Genomic DNA, 20,757 nt, shown 5'->3' on the forward strand with positions numbered 1-20,757 from the left:
TGTGTGTTGGCAACGTTTGGTGTGGGCAGATCAAATTTCCTGAGATCGCGGTCAATGTCTTCAATGTGTTTTTCAAAAGAGTCCTCAGGTATTAATGAATGCACTAAACACGGGCTTAAATGGGGGCGAACAACGTTATGTGTACCTGAAAGGAAAGTATCTTCAGTGTTTGTAACGGTTGGAGAAATTCCGTGATTGTCGCTTGCCATATTGAGGTTGACCGTGTTTGAGGATTCTGTGGCCGCTGCCCTCCATGGCTCACCGGTCTTCCTCTGTGCATGTAAAGTGGCTTTCTTCGTTGCATAAAATCCCGGTACAGACACCACAGATTTTCGACTTCCAGTCATTGGCGAGGCCCTTATCCATGGTCCGAACTCCCTGTTTGATTCTTCAAGTGTGCCGTCACTCTCTATCCATCGCTCACAATCTCTATCATTGTGTGTGAGGCAACCACACCAATAACAAATGTTAGGAAGACGTTCGTACTTGAACGAGACCCACATCTCCTTATCATCGTCAAGAGTTATCACCCTTCCCCGGCACAAGGGCTGTGAGATGTCTACCAACACCCTGACACGCATAAATCCACCACACTTCTCTGTCTTCGAGTTGGATTGATTCTGTACTACACCTGCTGTCTCGCATAACCCCTCTACCACAGTTGGATTCATGAACTTTATTGGTATTCCATGCACTTGAATCCAGAAAGGGGTGAGATTGAAGTCCATTAGTTGCACATCACTAACTCCATCGTATCTACGTAACACCATAAGGTGTTTGTCAAAGCTCCATGGTTCATTTGCAAGTATATTGTCCACTTCGGTTTTGTTATCGAAAGTGAATAAGACCACGTGGTTCCCAAGGTGCTTAATTTTAAAGCCATTTTTGGATCGCCACAGGGGGGTAAAGGTGGTTGCAATGGCGTCAATGTTCAAAGCTCGCTTTGTAAGGAACTTTGCAGCTATGATGAAAACTGAATTGGCCATGTCATTGTGTAGTCTAAACTTGGGGCCTTCCCTGTGCGAGATAGACAAACCATCCCATTGTTTTGTGAGATCTTCCATCAGAGGTAGATTAAGTGTTTCCCAAAAAAAAAAAACCCCCGAGAAAAAAAAAAACCCTACTAGCCTTAGAGTAACCTTGTTACCCTAAGGAAACCAAAACACCTCTGAAAAGGGACTGCTATTCTACTAACCAGAGAAGGCTGAAAACCCAACCTTCCTACGGCAGAGAAACTGTTATTTTAAGTTTGTCGCAAACAAATTTTTAGAAAAATTACTAGTTGGAGGTCTGTGCACTGCACGTTTTGGTAATTTTAGCGAGTTTTGCTTGATTTTATGATTTGTTTATAATTATGAGATTAAAAGCTATTTTTAAGTCATTTGATAATCAAAACATTTTCTTAAGGATTTTAAATTTATAATCCTCAATTTTACCTCTTTCTTCAGGGAAGAAAAAAAATTTGTGATTTATCTTATAGAATTTCTAATTATTATTAATTAAATCATATCATAAAATCAAACCAATGAGATTTTGACATGTAATTAATTCAAATAAATCCAATTAGGGACTAATCAGAGTAATGTGATAATCACATTGTGTATGCCATATTTGTGGAAAAATGCATATTAACCATTGAAATTTAATGTGGCTTGATCTTTTGATAAGATGGTTTGTTCATTGAACTTGACATGTCGTTTTAATTGTCGTAAACTTAATTATATTTTGGAGTGGAGCTCATGTTCATCGAATGGCTTAATTTTTTTTTTTTTTTTTTTTTTTTAAACTCTTGGATTATAAAATGACAAATTGACCCTTGATTGATTACCTAGTTGCAAAATTGGGTGTCAATGCCTCCCTTAATGTCCAAAAAGATACGGACGAAACAATTAAGCTTTTCAATAAAGTTCCTGCCTTCAAACCTTATGGCATCAAAGAGTTCCAACATAATTGCTTGTATGATTATAAATATGATTATTTTATGAACTAATAAATAAATAAAAATAGCAATAAAAAATAAATCTTGTCATATATTCGGTTATTCCCCAAGTTATTAAACCTGTCATCGGCAAGATATGGGCTAGGTCTTTAGCCCAGCCCAGCCTAGGGAGTGGTCCAACAACTTGGGCTTACGAAATGTCGAAGATATGGGCTCAAAGGCACGGGCTCAGAAAGGCCCAAAATTCCCAGATTTTTTTTTTTTTTTTTTAAATATAAAATAAAATTGAATCCCACGTGTACCCATTGCCTCTGAAGTCTGAAGTCAGTCAAGTTTGCTTTGTTTTGATTCATCAAAAACTATTCGAACTCTTAAAACATCGCCAACTGCAACTATTAACCTCAGTTGCCGCTAAAGTCTCTCCATTTTAGGTGAGCTTTTCACTTTCACTAGCTTTGTACTATGATCCTTATGATCAAAACCCAGTTGCCCTTTTATGGTTTTTTTAAGCTTTCTAAGCGGTAAATGAAGTAGGGGTTGGATGATTTTTTGTATCCCAGGTGTTTGATTAAAGTTCCCAGAGAATCATTTTGGTTCCCCAGAAAGGAAAAAGATGTATGAATCTAAGTCACATAACTGAACAAGGATTAGTGAAGTTGGTTTTCCTTATTTTACTTCCTTTGTGCTGGTTTCTTGGTGATCAAACTGAAAATTATGTCTTGCTAGCCTTTTTAGTGCTAAAATTAAGACACTTGCTGCACTGGGTCATGGGAAAGGCTTAGGGAATATGTGTATCTTAGAATTGGAAGCTTAAGGCTAGTGAATAAGTTGACCCCCCTGATTTAATGTTGAAGCCAACTTGCAGTGTTGCATGTATGCGACACAATCTAGTTGGTGAAGGTATTTCGCATTTGATATGCCATGTGTATTGGCTTAAAATGATATAGAGACAGGTTTGCGTGTTAATCTTAGTGTTAGAGTTTTTCTGTTTTTTTGGATGGGATATATAGCTGATTCATATTATGATGCAAGGGGTGCAACAGTATTTATAAGTGAATTGCACCCTGGCAGCAAAATCACAGCTTTGAGAGGCTTGGGGTTGTATCTTGTTGTGTATTTTGTTTTGCTTTTGAACCTAGCTCACAGTGCATAGCATTAACCCCTGATAAAATACTAAGATGAAATTTTAATGACAATATCAGATATAATTTGAGAAAACTTAGAAGAGTGGCGCATTTGTGTTTGACCAAGTGACTCGTGTTAATTCATAAATTTGGTTGCTTGGGCATATGCACATCAAATGCCTTTCCTGCATAAGTGTAGTAGTTTCAAATGGGAAAAGGAAATTTATGTTTCATCTCGAAATTTTTTACCAAAGTTTTATTTAACTTAAGATTGACTAGAGAATGAATTAGTTGTCCTCAAATATTCAGGTAACAATTTGTTATTTTGTGAGTTGTAGGTCCCAACCAGAGTGAAGACTGATAGCAATGCTGCCACAGCACATGAAGAAGGCCATTACTGATAATCCAAAGAAGCTTGCCAACTTGATTGACCTCATAAATCTTCCTTCAACACTCAGAGAGTTTGTGGGTCAGTCTCAGATTTCTCGTCTGGGCTGTTTTATGCGGGTTTGGTCCTACATCAAGACCAACAATCTCCAGGTTCTTTAACTCTCCTTTAAAAAAGAATGAAAAAATCTGATCAATTTTTTCCCCTTAAAGCTTCAATCTGAAGTAAGGGATATTCACATATCAACTCATTTTTGGCATTGGAATTTTAGTTAGTAAGGGTAATTCTTTATATTGTTTATGATTAGAAATTAATTTAATGTTTTACAATTGGTGATATTAATCTAAGAAGAACCAAAAGACTTTGTTGAAAAGACGAAAGATTTTTTTGAACAAGTGACAGATTTGTATGATCCTGGACCAACTCTTTTATCAAAATATTGGCAGTTCATGCGTCTCTCTCTCTCTCTCTCTCTCGTCTCGTGCGCGTACATTTCTCATCTCAGTTATAATAGGTGGTGATTGCCATTCTCTATATATATATATGTGTGTGTGTGTGTGTGTGTGTGTGTATGTGTGTGCATGTGTGCGCGCGTGCGCGTACATTTCAAGTTCATCTCAGTTATAATAGGTGGTGATTGCCATTGCAAACAGGGGGTTGTTTCTATATATTATAATGATCTCAATCCCAAGTACTTAAATTGGTTATATCAGGATCAGGGGTGACTGAAGAAGCAATATGAAAGAGTATATATTAAAGTTTTCTTGGCCTTTATATTATTGCACTGATTCTGGTTTGCTAGATTTATGTTTATCTTAATGGATATATATGTACTTCCTTACCCTGACATGAAATTTTGGGTGTGTCTTTAATTGTTAAGGATCCAAAAAACAAAAATTTGGTCAACTGTGATGAAAAGCTGAGGAGTATTCTCTTAGGCAAGCATCAGGTTGAGCTAGCTGAACTCCCTTCATTGATCAAATTGCATTTTCCCAAAGAGCCGAAGTAAGCTGTGCAATCAAGGCTAAGGAGCCTATCTTTGTTATTCCTACAGAATATTCTCTTCATGAAGTTTTATTTTTTTAATATAGTTTTTGGCTGATTCATGTTGTACCAAGTTAAATGGTGAGTATTTGTACGTTTGAGTTTGTGACTGGCTTTGGAGTTAGCTTCTATTGTAGTTACTCCGTGGCACTAAAATGATAATCTAAGTAGTTATTGTTGTATTTTTCCATATCCTATGTCCATATCAATGATGGAAATTAATGGGAAAAAAAAATGCTTGTGTAACATAAGAATGTCTGCTTTTCTTAAAGGTCTTTTCTCATCAGGGATGAGAAATGCCTCATGTTTTGTACATAGGCTAGACTTTTCCCCAACGAATTTATTTTGATTGAGAGGTTTGCAAGTGGTTACAAAGTACTATCTCCTAAAAGTGAAACCTTTCCCATTACATATCTCAAGGGATTCAATCCATTTGCTTGTTACACCTTATCTCAGCTTTTAGTGGCATCCCTTCCATCTGCCTGTATACATACATATATATACATACATACATACATACATATATATATATATATATATATATGTATATTCCTAGTGAAGTTTGGGGAGAATCTCAGTTGGTAAAGAAAATTTCAGTATTAAGTCTGTTTGAAATTTTATTTATTTTTTATTTTTATTTTTATTTTTTTTCCATTTCTTATGGAGTTGTTATCAATAAAAACTACAATTGAGAACAGCAACATTTCTCTATCTTTCGTTCAAAAAAAAAAAAAAAAAAAAAAAGAGAGAGAAAGAGCAGCATTGTGAATGAATAGATTAATTCTGTTGTAATTGCACATGGTGCATTATATAACTCTAGTCACCATAGAAACTCAGCTAGACTATTTTTCACCACATGATAAGCAATGATACCATTTGTTTTCTCCGTGGGGTGGAAGGAATCCCAAAATACGTATTTATTTGCATCTGAACATGTGAATGGATTTATCTTATCACACATGTAACTCATCTCGAACCTTCCAGTTCCACAACATGCCTTTGCTGCCTCTTCAAATCCTGCAATGAGGAATCAACTTATAATTTTGGTCTTGCAACTCAAAATACAAGTGATGTGATTAGGAATTTGACATAGACAAGGGCGCCTGCCCCCTCACTCCACTATGAGAGAGAGAAGTTGACAATGTAAAACCATATAAAGTCTATACCAGCAAAATTAAGCTCTTGCAGCAGATACATTGAAAACAAGACACCAAGTAAAAATCAACATTTAAACAACAATATGGAAAGTTTTGCTGCCATTGCTAGATTTGAATGCATGGTTTGATAGTCCCTGTTCATATATACTTTGTTATCTATTTTGGCAGAAAGTCACTGATCAAAAAAAGAAGAATCTAGTTTGGTAGAAAGCTCAGAAACTACAATTGAATAACTGAATGGAAGAATATCTAATTAAAGAGCTGGCTGTGATGCATGGGAAAATTAATACAAAATATTTGCCACCCCAAACCCAAATAAATAAAGCAAAAGAAAGAACGCACACATGTGCTTTGATATCTACAATTGTATATTATCTCTAGTTAAACCAAGTGACATGTAGATCGATCAATTGGCTTGTAACTACGAGGAGCAATTTCATCCATTTAGACTACCTACACCTCCACAAAAAATTACACGTGTTCCCCTTTTTGTAAAAATTAAATGTTTAATTATCAAAAAATAGTTACATTTGTTCCCTTACTTGGTAAGGATTTAATAACACCACTGGCCATGTGATCGCTTGATGCCAGATATTTGTTCTACCATATTGGATCATCAAAACCGATTACATTACTAGACTAGTCATTTGTACCGTTTATGGTAATTGATGAGATGATATATATTATTGGACCTATATGTCATTCACATCATGCAATGTCAAACCAGTTGTGATTGCAAGAATAACAAAAGGCTTACCAAAAAATTCTGGATTCTGAACCATTTCTAAGAGAATATCGTAAGGGTTTGAAAGCACTAGTCGGATTCCAGCAAGCTGCTTGTTCAGATTTGCAATCATTCCCTTCAACTTTTCATTGAAATCTTTGGCCACATTATTGTATTCCTCTATACAGGCACCCCCTAACATGATATTTGTGGTTCTTTCCAATGGTAAACACCCCATTGGAGGAAGCCCAGTTATGGATAGCTTCCGAGCTCCAAGATTGTAGAGCTCTGTGATGAAATTTCCACAAATACCTAGTAGAAAATTCTGGTACCCCTCGATGGAAAACTCTAATGATCTTTTTGGAAGTATATAGTAGTTCTCTAGGAAATCATTGGTTCCAATGCTTAACAGGTAGAGTGCTTCACCCAGAACCTCGTTAGCAATCTCATTGCCAAGATATCCTCTCAGTTCCTGCTGGTATTCCTTGTAGTACTCCAATTCCTTCCATAGAGGCATTACAGACTGCAAGTAATAAAGAGAATAAGCCTATAGCTAACCACAAATTTCTCATTATGAAACTTGATCTAGTAATTTTAACCATGTAACTGAATACACCATATTCTATTTTAGCAGTCTATATTTCCAAAACTGGTAGAAAACCATTAAGAAACTTAATCATAATGATGAGAACTTGAAATGGTAACTGAATTTATTTTGAAAATAAGACTGCAACTAAAGTTTTAGTTGTCTATATTTTTCTTTAGGGTAAAACTTATTACACATTAGTATGTATGCACGCAAGTATTAAATAACACTAAAATTGTGAGTTAAACTCACATTTTCAATTTCGAAATCATGATTTAGACTCACGATTTTAGTGTTATCACACACTTGTGTGGATACACACAAGTGAGTAATAAACACTGCTCTTTCCTTTTTCCAAGGTCAAAGTGTGACTTACTAGCACATCAGAAGTAGCATTATCATAACCAGTTCCAGCAGAAGCAAAGCAAACTCCAGTAGCAAATTCTCTGATATCATATGAAGGATCCAAATATGCAGGTATTACTGGCTTGATCCCAAAAGCTTCAGAAATGAAGTCTGTTGGAAGTCGACCATTGGAAAACCTTCCTGTGGGCTGACCACCAAAGAAATCTCTACCGTAAGGCTGAAAATTGCTCTTTAGGAGTGTAGACATTTGGTTATTGTTCCCTGAATCCACAGTAGAGTCTCCAAACACTATAATCGCCGGAACTCTTGCATATGTGTGTGCTATTTGCAGTAGGAAATGAGTTAAGAAGAAGCAATGAATCGCCTTATTTGCCATCTTTTGTTTCCTTCAGCTTTGGTCTTGATTAATTGGTTTATAGTATGACAAGCCTGGAGGCAGTTGTAAAGTTGGTATGAATGAATTTGAGTGGGTAATGAGAAGAGAGGTTTAAATGGTAAGTTAAAGTGGGCGAGGTTTGTTAAGACTTTTACTTGATTTTGGCACTCTTTGTGCTTAAATTGTGCATTAGCATTTAACCGTACGTAGAAAGAGTGGGTTAGAAACATTTTGAGTTTTGCTAGTCTAAGCAATTGGTAGCCTTGTCTCATACCACTTCATAACGATATTTATGACAATAATTATAAGAAAGATGGAAGGAGTAGGACAATGTTTCTAGAAATATAAGTATTTCTCATTTTGGTTTGAAATTAATGGTGCTAGAAATCTTGTTAATATAAACCCCCTCCCCTCATCTTTCTCTCTTCTCACTACCAACCAGCGAAATTGTTCTATTATTATTATTATTATTATTATTATTATATAGGTTTTTGAAGAAAAAAAAAAAGAAAAAAAAAGAAGAAGTTAGATACTAGCAATGCTTTGGTCTATTAGTTTAACTAATGAACTTGTGGTGATCATTAGAGTATTTTTACATTCTAAAAAATGGGAGGGTATAGGTTCGATCCTCAGGCTTAAACCCCCCTACTTTCTGGGAGGCTTATTATATCTCTTCACTTACTTATAGCACAAGGGTAAAAAAAAAATTATAAAGCATCTAAAAAAGACCACTTTCTTACATCAATTTTGAATCAAAGTCAATTATTTCTACAGTTTCTTGTTGGGTAGTTATTAGATAATAAAATAAAGTTCTCAAGAAAGATTACGCTTTTCTACATTAACAATTGAGAATGCAAAAGAAAGCAGTGAAATTGCTTTTAAAAAATATTGATTCCCACGAGGAAAATGCTTGTTGATAAACTGACTTATAAACAATGAAACTTAGAAAGCTTAAAAAGAATCAAACGTGAAAGGGATTGTTTTGTTAAAAGAAAATACATGCCCTAGCCTAACACCTTCAAGCATCGGTATTCGGTGGGTCAAATCACTTTCCCAAGAAAAACAGCATTACTTTCGGTGCTTTTATAACGCTTGGGAAGACACTGGCTTGTTTCTTTTTGTGTTGGTATATGGCACTGGCTGGTGGCAGTGTCTCATTGAGTCACTAGACTCAACTCACAATTTTAATGTGAAGCACCAGTCCATCTACAAGTGGACTGTGTGGCTGTTTGTGCTCTCTCCAACCAATGATGGGCTTTAAGTATAATTTAAATCGGTCCCCCTTTTGATGGAAAATTAGTTGGTGCTATCAGAAGATGATGACATAACGTTCATTTCTCTTACATTTATGGTGGATTTTATAATGAATTTAATTAATAAAATCCATAATGAATGTGAGAGGAGGGAAATTACATCACCGTACTCTAAAAGCATATAATAATTCCTCCATTTTTATTTTGTTAGGAAAAAAAATATATATATATATATATATATTTTATAGAAAATTGTAGAATTCTCCAATATTGCAATAAATGCGTACTCTCTTATCTCATACAAATGGTGGATCTTACCATAAATTTAACAAGCAAGACTCACCGTTATGTAAGAGTAGAGAGTATGCATTCATTATACTCCCAAAGTATTTTATAAATACCCGATTTTGAGCCACATATGCCATCAAAGAATTGGGGTTGAAGTTTCATTATTTGTGCTATTGAATGCCTATCACAAGTTTGATTACATAGTCGACAAAGAACTCCAAATCAGTTTATAGCTATCTTCTCCAACACATTACATGGTGATTTATAAGATTATCTATGATTATTATTTAAACAATTCACACTACTCATTAAAAAAAGAAAAGTGCTACATTCACAATATTTTCACAACACTTACACAATAAATCATAAGTTGTAAATTGTTATTGGTTCTAATTTGAAACTACAACTTAAATTACTTTTTTGCCTACTTATAACGAGCAATAATAATTTACCACTTAGGATTTGTTATGGAAGTTTTGTAAAAAAGTTGTAGACATAGCATTTCTTTTATAAAAAAAATGTTACGTTCACAATATTTTTACAACAAAATTTTATATGACAAACTGTTACTAGTAGAAAAACATGTTTATAGTGGACCAAAGTTAGGACCAGTAAAAACTTACTATTTAGAATTTATTGTGAAAATATTGTGAATATAATATTTCACTTAAAAACATCATGCCACTAAAACTATGATCTTCAATTGTTACACTCTGAGTTAGAACAAGAATAGATTGAAAACTAAACTTTTTTGTTTGTAGGCACCTATATTGTAAATTTGCTTAAAATTTGTAAAAGATAGATCCAATTTTAATGATCTATATTAAACCTATTCGCACATATCCTATCTCTTTACAATCTAGTCATATCATATGCCTTTCCTAGCCAAAAAAAGTACCGTGTCTTTTCCTCCTTGGGGTTATGGATTCAATCCTTAAAATTGAGGACCGGCCTGTGTCCAATAGTCCAGTTCAATTCATTAAGTATTGGATAATTGGACCAAAGTTTTGCAAAAAATTTGAGTCATCACTTTCTGCATTGAGCCGTAGCAAAAGAACTTGGTTCATCACCTATCTTCCCAACTTTTATCACACATTAAACAAGCTTTTAATTTAAGCAGATGCTAGAAATGTTCTTAAGGCATTACAGAGCTCTTCATTGGATTATTCGTGGCTGGGGAACTTGGTTTTGGAAGCTCGATCTTTGTTCTTTTAATTTACTATGTGTGAAATTTCTATTGTTAGAAGTGAAGCTACAAATGTATTATTCGGTTTTGTAGTTTTAGACTTTGGATGGAGGAGGTACCTAGCTCCTTTCGTTCAAACCCAGTTACCCTCTGATGTACCTAACTGATTTAATGATAGACCCTCTCTCACTCATCCAGTTCAGCAGATTTTCATCACTTTCTCGTGAAGAATTGAAACACTATTGATTGTGCAGGACCATGAAGAAAATGACAAAAAAGTAGCTAGGTTCTTCAATTTTAAGAATCTGGTTTAGGTAGCCAATAAATGAATGTGATCAATCCATGCAAATGGGTTCCATGCAATCCTGCAACACCAATTAAGGAGTGCTATACTGCCTTCTCAGTTCTCACCCCTCATTTTATCTACGAACTGGCATGCCTTTCTCTTCTCTTCTTTCTCTTTCTTCTCCCATTTATTACTCTCCTTAGCCCTTCAGCCGAAACAGCACTTCTCTCTGTCTCTCTTTTTACCTAGCTCAGGTTAGTCCTCCGCTCATTTTAATTCTTTGTTTGCTATGTTTTGCTGACATATCACATGACAGATCTTTTTGTAGTTAATGGTTTTGAGTGGAATTTTTCTTTTCTTTTTTAAATGTTCTGGTTTTTCTCACTTATTAGCTAGGTATGATATGAAGTCTGGGCGGAGAAAGAAAATGAGTCGTAGGTTCCTGTCTACACACAAGCAGATCACATGTTGGAATGGGTGGGCTTTGCAAAATAAAATAAATCCACAATTTTTTATTTTTCATTTTGTTGAATACAATAAAATTGTTTGTTTCGTTTCAAAGTCACAGGCTCATAGCAACCATAGTAGCAACCATAAAACTATCCTAACGAGATAAATATCAAACGATTGTATAAATTAACGGAATATATTTTTCAAAAAATTTCATATCCAAACCTTGGACAAAATGATCCTCCTCAATCCCTCCCTTGAGATTTGTGTAAGTGCGGCAATAATCTCATTCATCAATTTCTTACACGTTCTCTCTCACAACATATCTGCCTAACAAGAAGAGAGAGAGAGATATATATATATATATATAAGGTGAATAAATAATATTTAGTTAATATTTAAATTTTTTTTATTTTTAAAACCATTAAATTTTATCACCTTAAGACTCAAAATGAATTGAATCAACTTTGACTACATAATTGTGGGGGCCAACATGCGAGAGAGAAGATATATACAATACACATTATACTTCTTTGTATAAAACAATTTCCCTTGAACATTGTACAAATAAGTATGAATGTTTTTTTAAAAATGACATACTTTGTTAAAGAAGTAATAATGTTAGAGGCTATAGAATTATACATTGTATTTACAAAAACCTCAATAGAAAAGTTTTCATTTATATAAATGTTTGGAAGGGAGTGCTATTTCCAATAACTTCAAAGAGAGTTAAGTATAATATATCCTCAGATTTTTAGGGTTGGTTTGGATTGAGGGGAGAGGGAGGGGGTGAGGGGAGTAGAGTAAAGTTAGTTAAAAATAGACTAATTTGAGATCAAAACGCGACTATAGGCTAAATCATCTTACAGCCACGTTTTTATGAGCTATAGCTGCGTTTTAAAAACACGACCGTGGGACATTTTTTTTGTAGTGTATACTGCTCCTCCCTCCTCCTCAATCGAAACAGACCATTAATTACATTGTTATTATATTTAAAAATAAACATAATTTAGATTTAATTTCTTAGCTAATGTACTATAAGTTTAATTATCTTTGTGGGAAGATAAAACTTTTCGTGTTGTATTGATTGATGCAGTCATTTAGTATAATTTAATTGAATAACATAAGATATAACATCTAAAAAATTGTATATAAGCTTGCATTTCAATAAGTTATAGACACAATAAATTTCACAGCTAAGATAACAAATTATAATTAATGCAATGCAACAAGGGTTCAATCCCCTGATGGTAAAGTCTCCAATGGTTGAATAAGAGATCTGAGATTCAATTCCCGTCTACACAAAAAAAACTAATTGATATCTTGGTCCGATGATAAAAAACTATTATCATGAGCGGACATTATAGGCTGAAACTTTCTAAAAAAAATATAATTAGTGCAATGCAACGTTGCTTTCACATAAGAGCACACTAATATCACTTGTATTGTAGGTCAACAACAACTCCCTATGCTACCAACAACAACAACAACCAAAAAAAAAAAGAGTGAAATTTCTTTTAAGAAAAAATTTAGCTCCAAACTTATTTAAAGATATTTTGCTCCATCTAATAGTGTGCAATAAAAAAGCCATCCTATATCATTTTAGGCAATCAACTTTATTACTAATCTACGTAACTTATTTAAATAATACAATTAAATTTCTTATAAAAATAGCTCCAAATTTTAAACTTTGTTTCATATGTAAGCACTTGCACCAGTAGGTGCAAAATAGAAAAAAGGCATAATTTTACACATTTTTTGCCCAAAATTTACCCACATCAGCACTTCTATATCATTGTAGATATATATTATTGCTACAGTAAGAGCATCCACATCCGTGGATGCAAAAAATTTTTAAATTTGCACATCTAAAACCTACTTTTTCTATTTTACACTTCTATTTTTACAAAACACCCACATCAATTTGTTTATTATATGCATTTATTCAAATAAAATAGTCATCTTCAAATCAATCCACACCCACCCAACCACCACCATCAACCCACCCATCAACCCAATGACCAAACTTTGAATCCAAAATAGATTTTTGAACTTACAAACTCTACAAACTATCACCCATTTTCCAAACACCAAGCTATCAAATCACAGTCCCATTTTTTTTTTCTTTCTTCTTCTTCACATTTATTTATCAACAACAATGCAATTCCAAATCCAATTTTTTTCACATTTTTCAAGAACTACAATCCGGGCAGCGAATCAAACCATTTTCATTGCATTCCAAGCATCTCTGGACTTTGTCTTCTTCCTCATCAAACACCTTCTTACTCCCATTGCAGTTTGTGCATGGTGCGAACCAGACATCACCGCAGCTGTCGCAGTGAAACCCATTCAATCCCAAACACATTAATCACCCACCTAACCCGAAACCTAGTCAAGCCAAATCATCACCCACCCAACTCGAAACCCATTGATGATTTGATCAGCGTGGTTTGATGATCGGAGAGGCCTTCATTTGATTATTTGATCGACGTGGTTTGATGATTGGCAACAATGGATGATCTGCGTGGTTCGATAATCGGCGATTGGCCTAGTTTGATGATTTATTGGCGGCAGTGGTTTGATGATTGGCAGCAATAAAGGAATGATTTGATCAAATGGAGAAAGGGAGAGTGAGGTGAGAGTGACCAAAAACCCAGAGACAAGGAGAGAAGGAGAGAGAAGAAATTATTAAAACAATAAATGCACATGCTACAATAACCGTGCATATATGCACGGTTATTGTAGCAATTATGCATTTATGCACAATTTTACACTCACTGATGTGGGTTTTTTTTGCTCAAAATGTGTAAAATCAGTTACTTTTTCCATTTTGCACAACTTTGCACATATTGATGGGATGCTTTAATTGCGTAAATTTACACGGTTATTATATTTTTGTATTTTAATTTTTTTTCTCTCTCTCTTAGTTGTACCCTCTCACATCCACTTTCACACTCTTTTATTCCATTTCAGAATCTCTCACCGGAATCCTCTCTCTTTCTCTCATGGCCAAAATTTGGAATTAAGCCCGTTTCCCAAACAATATAGTTAGTAGGCATGGTTTCAAAAGTATATATTTTACTAACATTTCGAGTCTTAAAGACTCGATTTTGGGCTATAAATTAAGTCTTAAAGACTCAGTTTTCATGGTCTGATCACGTCTGATGTGGCATTTTTTTCACATGGCATTCACCTGGAAATCAAGTCTCTAAGACTTGATTTATAAGCCTTTACAAAACAAGTATAATATTTTAAGCACACAGGCCTTTACATCTTCTCATCTCATCAGAGAAGGAAAAAAAAAAAAATAGAAACATGGGTTAATATGAAGATCAAGATTGGAGTGGGTGGCTTCAGATCGGCGTGGGTGGGTGGGTTTCAAGTCGGTGTGGGTGGCTTCAACTCGGCATGGGCCGTGTGTGGTCGTGGGGCGTGGGTGGCTGTCGATGGTTGTCAGTGCTCATGGCTAGCCATGGGTCAGGTTCAAATCGTTATCGAAGATCGAGATCGGAGTGGGTGGCTTCAAATCGGTGTGGGACCATGGGTGGGTGGGTTTCAAGTCGACGTGGGTGGCTTCAGCTTGGCGTGGGCCGTGTGTGGTCGTGGGGCGTGGGTGGCCGTCGGTTGTCGATGGTCGTTGGTCATTGGTGCTCGTGGCTAGCTATAGGTTGAGTTCAGATCGCTGTGGGTCACGTGGGTTGAAAAAACTAAGTAAAATGGGTTTTCTTGGTGGATTAGTTCTCTATAACTTTGTTTTTTTTCAAAATTTTTGGTTTAACCTCTCTTATGTGTTTTGGGTTTGTGGGTATGGATTTGGCGGTGGTGGTGTTGTTGGATTTCAGGTGGTGGCGACGGTTGTTGTGCTGTGGGTGAGTTTCTCTCTCTCTCTCTCCTCGGATTCTTTCTCTCTCTGATCTGATTTGGGTTTTCAAGTTCAGTTTTTAGTCAAAATAGAAAAACCTAGAAAAATTGTTTCATTGTTGAATAAATAGCGAATGTGTGTTTCTGGGATTGTTGTGGTTCTGGGATTTCTTTTAAAAAAAAAAAGGGTATTTCTGAGAATGGCTTGTACATAAGAGACTTAGACTAAAAAAAATTTTGGCTTATAAATTGAGTCTTAGAGACTCGATTTCCAGGTAGACGCCACGTGGAAAAAATGCCATATCAAACGTGATCAGACCATGAAAACCGAGTCTATGAGACTCGATTTATAGCCCAAAATCAAGTTTTTGAGACTCGAGATGTTAGTAAAAAATATAGTTTGAAAACAATGCCTACTAATTATATTGTTTGGAAGTCAGTATTAATTCCCAATTTTGGCCTTCTCTCATCTCATCATCTTCCTCTCTCAAAGTTCCATGGCTGGACGTCTCACCGTCGCTCACTCCCGCTTCCACCTCCATGGTGGTTTACCTTTATTCCTCGCCACAAAGCCCTTTTCGATCTCACCTTTTGCCTTAGCCAGACCTGAAACCAAGCAAACCATGTCGCTCACTGCTGCCACCTCCATGGAGGTTTTCCTTCTTCTATTTTTTCTTTGTTTGATTTGTGGGTTTGGGGATTTAGATTTGACTTTGCTATTAAAGATTTGATGTTGCTTGCATGTGCTTGGTTTGGATTGGATTTTGATTTCAAATGTATTTGGGTTCATCTCAAGGAAAATTTGATTGGGGTTTCGTGTATGGTGGATTTGGTTTGAGATTTCCTTGGATTTGTGTTTTTGGATTTGTTGTTTGTGTTGCTGTGGGTGTGAGCTTTGATATAGGGTTTGCTTCAACATGGGTCAGATATGTTGTATATATTTTGGTGGTTGTAATGCTGGTGGTGGTGGTGGTTATGGTTGAACATGGGTTGGTAGCTGTGAGAGAGAGGGAGAGAAAGAGAACGTTGAACTGTATGCTGAAGGAAGTAATAATTTTTTTTTTTAAAAAAATGAATATTATATTGAAATAAATTTGTAAAATAAATAAGCTGATGTGGGTGTTTTTAGAAAATGGGTGTGTAAAATAGAAAAAGTAAGTTGTTATGCTAGAATAGACAGCAATTTATTCACATACTGATGTGAATGCTCTAAGCTTTTTATCGGTAAGAAAAAAATAGACAAAATTTAGTTACAAAATTAGTCGTAGTATAAGGTTACAACCTTACTCAATAAAATAAACATTACTACGTATTTTGAAAATCGAACAACTGAATTGCATGTTCTTTATACTCTTAATACACATGTCAAATTTTGTGTCAATCGGATATTATTTACTATATGATCTATAAGTTTATATTTTATGCATAATTTTAAACTACATAACTTGTAATTTAAACAATTTATTGATGAAATACCTATTGATCTTTAAATTTTTAGAAATTTTGCAAGTATGGAGGATATAAGAAGAAAATGTAATCTAATGGTAAATTTGTCAAAATTAACCTTCAATAAAAAGATATTAAATAAATGTGTAGTTTTAAATTATAACCAATTTTGTAACTAAATATTGTCACAAAAAAATTGTAAAATTTAATGAATATAAAGAGTAAAGACTTTTTTTTTCTTTTAATTCTATATAAAATAAAATAAAAATTATTTGTTGTTTTATAAAAGTAAGAAGTACTACTTCCATAATATTTTTACAATATTTTTATAACAAATTAAAGGTGGTTAGTTGTTATTTGGTTCAAATTTGAACCTACAACTAAGATTACTTTTTTATTCTAACAATAACAATCAATAATAACCAGTCATTTAAAATTGATTGTAAAGATATTATGAAAATATTAAATTTTTAAACATTTCTCTTATGCGACAAAAGTTTATATAATATTAGAGTGACAAGTGACAACTCTGTCGTTGTGCCACACTCTTCTTCTCTTTTTTTATAACAGTGCCACACTGATCTTCTTGAATCATCCTTAATATTTTACGATAAAATTGAAAAACTGAGTCACAAAAAGCAGAGAGAGATCGATTACCATGGCAGCATCCAAGCTGCAAGCTTTTTGGAACCACCCCGCTGGCCCCAAAACCAGTTTGTAGCTTCCTCACATTTCCAATTTTACTTTTGGACCCTTTTATTTATTTATTATGTTCAGTTTGTAAATTCAACTTGTATGATTTAAAATGAAGCAAATTTTTTATTTATTTTTTTTTTGGTATCTGCGTCTTGTGTTATTTGTGCAAATAAATCATTTATTGTCTAATGGTGGAATGAGTCATTTTTAGTGTTTGTCTTTGGCTGAGTAAATTTGCTGAAATTGAGATAATAATATAGTGAGTGACTGAGTGTTTAAATATTTGTTGAGCTAGTATTTTGTCCTGAAGTCTACTATGTAGTGTAGGAATTTACTTGCAATCAGTATTCTGATGCAGAATTTGATGAGTCTTAACAAAGAGTGGTGGGTCATTCTATAAATGAAACTCTGTATTCATTGACTTCATTGTAAAGGTGGTGAACTTTTTTTTCTTTTTTTTTCAGTTCTTTTTCAGGCGTTGGTGTTTGTCCTTTTGCATTCTTTAGGCTGATAAAACTCCATTGTTCTGTTAAGGAAAGCACTTTTTCTTCTTAAAAGATTAGTTTCATTGAGAATTATTTCTTATTTCTTCCAGACTCTTGAGCAATCTCTGATGGCAGATAGTGTTGATAGGACTGAATACACATTATGGAGCTATAAGAAGTTTTGAAATATACCAAAGCTATTGTTTCTTTGAGTTACCACTTGATCTTGTTGACCAATGTTGAGTTGCTGCCTCTGTATTGCTTGTAGTTTTTGTTCCAATGTGTTCTTAAGAGTCTCATAATTGCAGTTCACTTTTGGGCTCCAACTTTTAAATGGGTCATCTCCATAGCAAACGTTGCAGATTTCTCAAAGCCACCTGAAAAGATTTCTTATCCTCAGCAAATAGGTATGCATCTCATAAACATATGCATTGCAGAATTTTAGCTGTCTGGTTTTTAATTACTGTTTTTAATAAAGGATATACATTCTAGTCTTTCTCCAAGTGCTTTTGTGCCTTATTGTCAAATTGATGTTCATACTAACCACAATTGCCGTGCAGCTGTTACATGCACTGGACTTATTTGGTCACGCTACAGCATGGTGATTATTCCGGTATGGTTCCTTTCAAGCTTTTGGAGAGACTTAAATGCAGATGAATTTTTAACTGTTAAATCTTTATATATTTTTGTTCTGCAACATAATAATATAAGTTTGTTTTCTGTATACATTTTCAATAATATCCCTTCCCTTAATGGTTTGAAGTGGGTTCACTGTTTGATTGTTGTTTCAATGAGATGGGTTAATTTTGCATGACATATATAATTTTATATTCAACTTTGCACACACCATATTGTAAGCACAAAAAAATGTTGATGAATTTTACCCCAAGCATTCTATGTCTATCTCTATTGATAAAACCTCCTGTTTCTTTATCATTAAACTTTTGACCTTGTGTCTATTGGTTTTTAGGCATAATTGATAGGATTTAATGATTTATATATAAGTGTTAGGTGTGTTTTTATGGAATATTTTACGCTCAAGAAAAATACCACATCTGAATTTAGATCTTACCCTTTGGGGGTGTGGTGACCGGAAGTTTAAGTTTCAAAATAAAGACCTAGGATTTCAACTATAAGTTAATCAGGACATAGAAGCCCAAGCCTGTGCAGATGGAGGTGGCTGTAAACAAGTCAAGCTAAACCAAGTATTAAATGTTCAGGATTGTTCATTAAATTTATTTTGAACACAAGCCAAGTTTGAACTCATTACCAAATTAGATTACATTTTCTTGTCAAAGAAGATCGAGTTTGTTTACTAGCTACTTGATTAATTTATTATTTTCTTATATATAATAAAGACTATAACTAAAAAATTTTACCCATTCACAAATATATGCTAATAATTAATAAGTATATTATAATTGAAATGATATATTATTCAAGTTAGATAGAAAGATTTTCCTCTTATAAACTTCTGAAGATTAGATTCACCAACCCTGTATTATTAAAAACATATATGTTTTTACTACAAAATGGATTATTTATATTTTCAATAAATTGCAAATAATAATTTGAAATCTATGAACTTATTTACAAACTTATAAAATCCAACCTCAAGACTATGTATGTTTTAAACATTTATACATATAAACATATGATATTATATATACTTAAAATCAAGTCTCATGTTCGCAAGCTTATTCACAAGCACAATATTATGTTTGAGCTTGGTTTGTTTAATATCTAGTCCAAACTTAGGCTTGAACTTGACTTATCTGCTAAATGAATGAACATAAATGAACTTTTTTCCTGAGCCAAGCCCAAGTTTTTGTTTATAAACAACTCAGTTCATTTACAGCCCTAGATGGAGGGAGATAACTGTAATAAAAGATGGATTATTATTAACTTTTTTATATAAAAGTAGTTCATCTTATCATCTTGGTTAGAGAAATCCTGCAATAGGAAAATGTTTCTATCAGTGGATCCTGTTTTCATACAGGTTCCTGCAGCTTCATTTTGTATTACATATCATACTCAAAGTCATTGTCATGTTGCCAAGTCATCTTGAAGAAAAATTAATCGTAAGTAGTGATGATTGCACAAAGTAGTGCTATTGCCTTTGTAATTCAGAACAAAGTCTTTTATACATGAATTGGTGCATTATGGTTCTTATATTCTGATGCATATGTTTCTGAAGAAAAGTTTTTATTTATCATTATATTGTCCTTCCAAAAATATAAAGTGGTTTAGCAATAAAAATTTCTTGATAATGCAGAAAAACTGGAATCTTTTCAGTGTTAATGTTGCAATGGCTGGGACTGGCTTGTATCAGCTAACACGCAAAATTAAGTAAGTAGCAGCTCAGCCCAAAACTTCCTTTTGAATTGGTGTCTGAGCCTGAGCTTTGCCAGCCCTAACAGCCCTGGGTTAGCTCTGGGTTGAAACAGAAAGGAGCTTGCTACAGACACTGAAGTTTCAGTTACTCCTACAAGTCTTTAGTGGTTCAATTTAATAACTCTTGTCAACCTATCAAAAAAAATTTAATAACTCATGTCTGTGTTAACCAAAATCAAATATATCTATGCTTTTAGTAACTTTATCTTAATTTTACAGGCATGATTACTTTTCTGAGACGGAAGCAGCTGTTGCAAAGGAATGATAACAAAAATCTCAGATACATATATTAAAATGGTTTTATGTTGCCAGCATTTGTATATTTTCAACTCAATTTCATGTCACATTCTCAACATGCCACTTTCTTTTGGGGGGTGTATTTCTGGTAATTCTCAGCTGTAATTGTAGTTTTTTAGTGCTCCTGTTGGGCTAGCATGGAGGAATAGTCAATGATCTGATGTTGAAAATGCCTTGTTCTATGTATTGTTTCTTGCAGTTGAATTGGGTAGACAGGTTCCTAAATGTCTTGGTAAGCTTTGTATATATTTGAGATGATGTTGTTGAAGGATTTCTTTTATACATTTGGCATTGTGGATCAGCCATTTTGGTAGTATTCTGATGTGCAACTTGATTGGAAGTCAACAAGAGATGATTCATTAAATAACTTTTTCTTTTATACATTTGGCATTGTGGATCAGCCATTTTGGA

The 20,757-nt window shown here is 34.1% G+C and overlaps 3 protein-coding genes across 3 annotated transcripts; 2 read left to right on the forward strand and 1 right to left on the reverse strand.

The window, feature by feature from the left end:
* The first annotated feature begins 2,230 nt into the window (after window positions 1-2,230).
* Window positions 2,231-4,741, forward strand: LOC115955094 (upstream activation factor subunit UAF30). Its single transcript, XM_031073146.1, has 3 exons — window positions 2,231-2,370; window positions 3,402-3,603; window positions 4,332-4,741. The coding sequence occupies exons 2-3, from the start codon at window positions 3,430-3,432 to the stop codon at window positions 4,458-4,460; spliced, it is 303 nt and encodes a 100-aa protein (XP_030929006.1). The 5' UTR covers window positions 2,231-2,370; window positions 3,402-3,429; the 3' UTR covers window positions 4,461-4,741.
* A 512-nt stretch (window positions 4,742-5,253) lies between these two features.
* LOC115957602 (GDSL esterase/lipase At4g26790) lies at window positions 5,254-7,847 on the reverse strand. Its single transcript, XM_031075892.1, has 3 exons — window positions 7,339-7,847; window positions 6,410-6,899; window positions 5,254-5,512 (listed from the first exon to the last, which is right to left on the reverse strand). Exons 1-3 carry the CDS (start codon window positions 7,702-7,704, stop codon window positions 5,316-5,318), a joined length of 1,053 nt encoding a protein of 350 aa, XP_030931752.1. The 5' UTR covers window positions 7,705-7,847; the 3' UTR covers window positions 5,254-5,315.
* Window positions 7,848-17,027: 9,180 nt separating this feature from the next.
* LOC115955152 (mitochondrial pyruvate carrier 4-like) lies at window positions 17,028-20,685 on the forward strand. Its single transcript, XM_031073206.1, has 5 exons — window positions 17,028-17,187; window positions 17,964-18,062; window positions 18,216-18,268; window positions 19,931-20,004; window positions 20,269-20,685. Exons 1-5 carry the CDS (start codon window positions 17,133-17,135, stop codon window positions 20,312-20,314), a joined length of 327 nt encoding a protein of 108 aa, XP_030929066.1. The 5' UTR covers window positions 17,028-17,132; the 3' UTR covers window positions 20,315-20,685.
* Window positions 20,686-20,757: the final 72 nt, after the last annotated feature.

Source organism: Quercus lobata, chromosome 8 (genome assembly GCF_001633185.2).
Source record: "Quercus lobata isolate SW786 chromosome 8, ValleyOak3.0 Primary Assembly, whole genome shotgun sequence".
Lineage (NCBI taxonomy): Eukaryota > Viridiplantae > Streptophyta > Magnoliopsida > Fagales > Fagaceae > Quercus > Quercus lobata.

What these genes read in the sequence shown, in the direction of transcription:
- LOC115955094 (XM_031073146.1), top strand. Translation starts at nt 3,430, where the DNA reads ATGCTGCCACAGCACATGAAGAAGGCCATTACTGATAATCCAAAGAAG. An exon ending in TCAAGACCAACAATCTCCAG is followed by an intron (nt 3,604 to 4,331) that starts GTTCTTTAACTC and finishes TTAATTGTTAAG; the next exon opens with GATCCAAAAAACAAAAATTT.
- LOC115957602 (XM_031075892.1), bottom strand. Translation starts at nt 7,704, where the DNA reads ATGGCAAATAAGGCGATTCATTGCTTCTTCTTAACTCATTTCCTACTG. An exon ending in ATGCTACTTCTGATGTGCTA is followed by an intron (nt 6,900 to 7,338) that starts GTAAGTCACACT and finishes TATTACTTGCAG; the next exon opens with TCTGTAATGCCTCTATGGAA. An exon ending in TCAGAATCCAGAATTTTTTG is followed by an intron (nt 5,513 to 6,409) that starts GTAAGCCTTTTG and finishes TCCTCATTGCAG; the next exon opens with GATTTGAAGAGGCAGCAAAG.
- LOC115955152 (XM_031073206.1), top strand. Translation starts at nt 17,133, where the DNA reads ATGGCAGCATCCAAGCTGCAAGCTTTTTGGAACCACCCCGCTGGCCCC. An exon ending in ACAGCATGGTGATTATTCCG is followed by an intron (nt 18,269 to 19,930) that starts GTATGGTTCCTT and finishes TTGATAATGCAG; the next exon opens with AAAAACTGGAATCTTTTCAG. An exon ending in CAGCTAACACGCAAAATTAA is followed by an intron (nt 20,005 to 20,268) that starts GTAAGTAGCAGC and finishes TTAATTTTACAG; the next exon opens with GCATGATTACTTTTCTGAGA.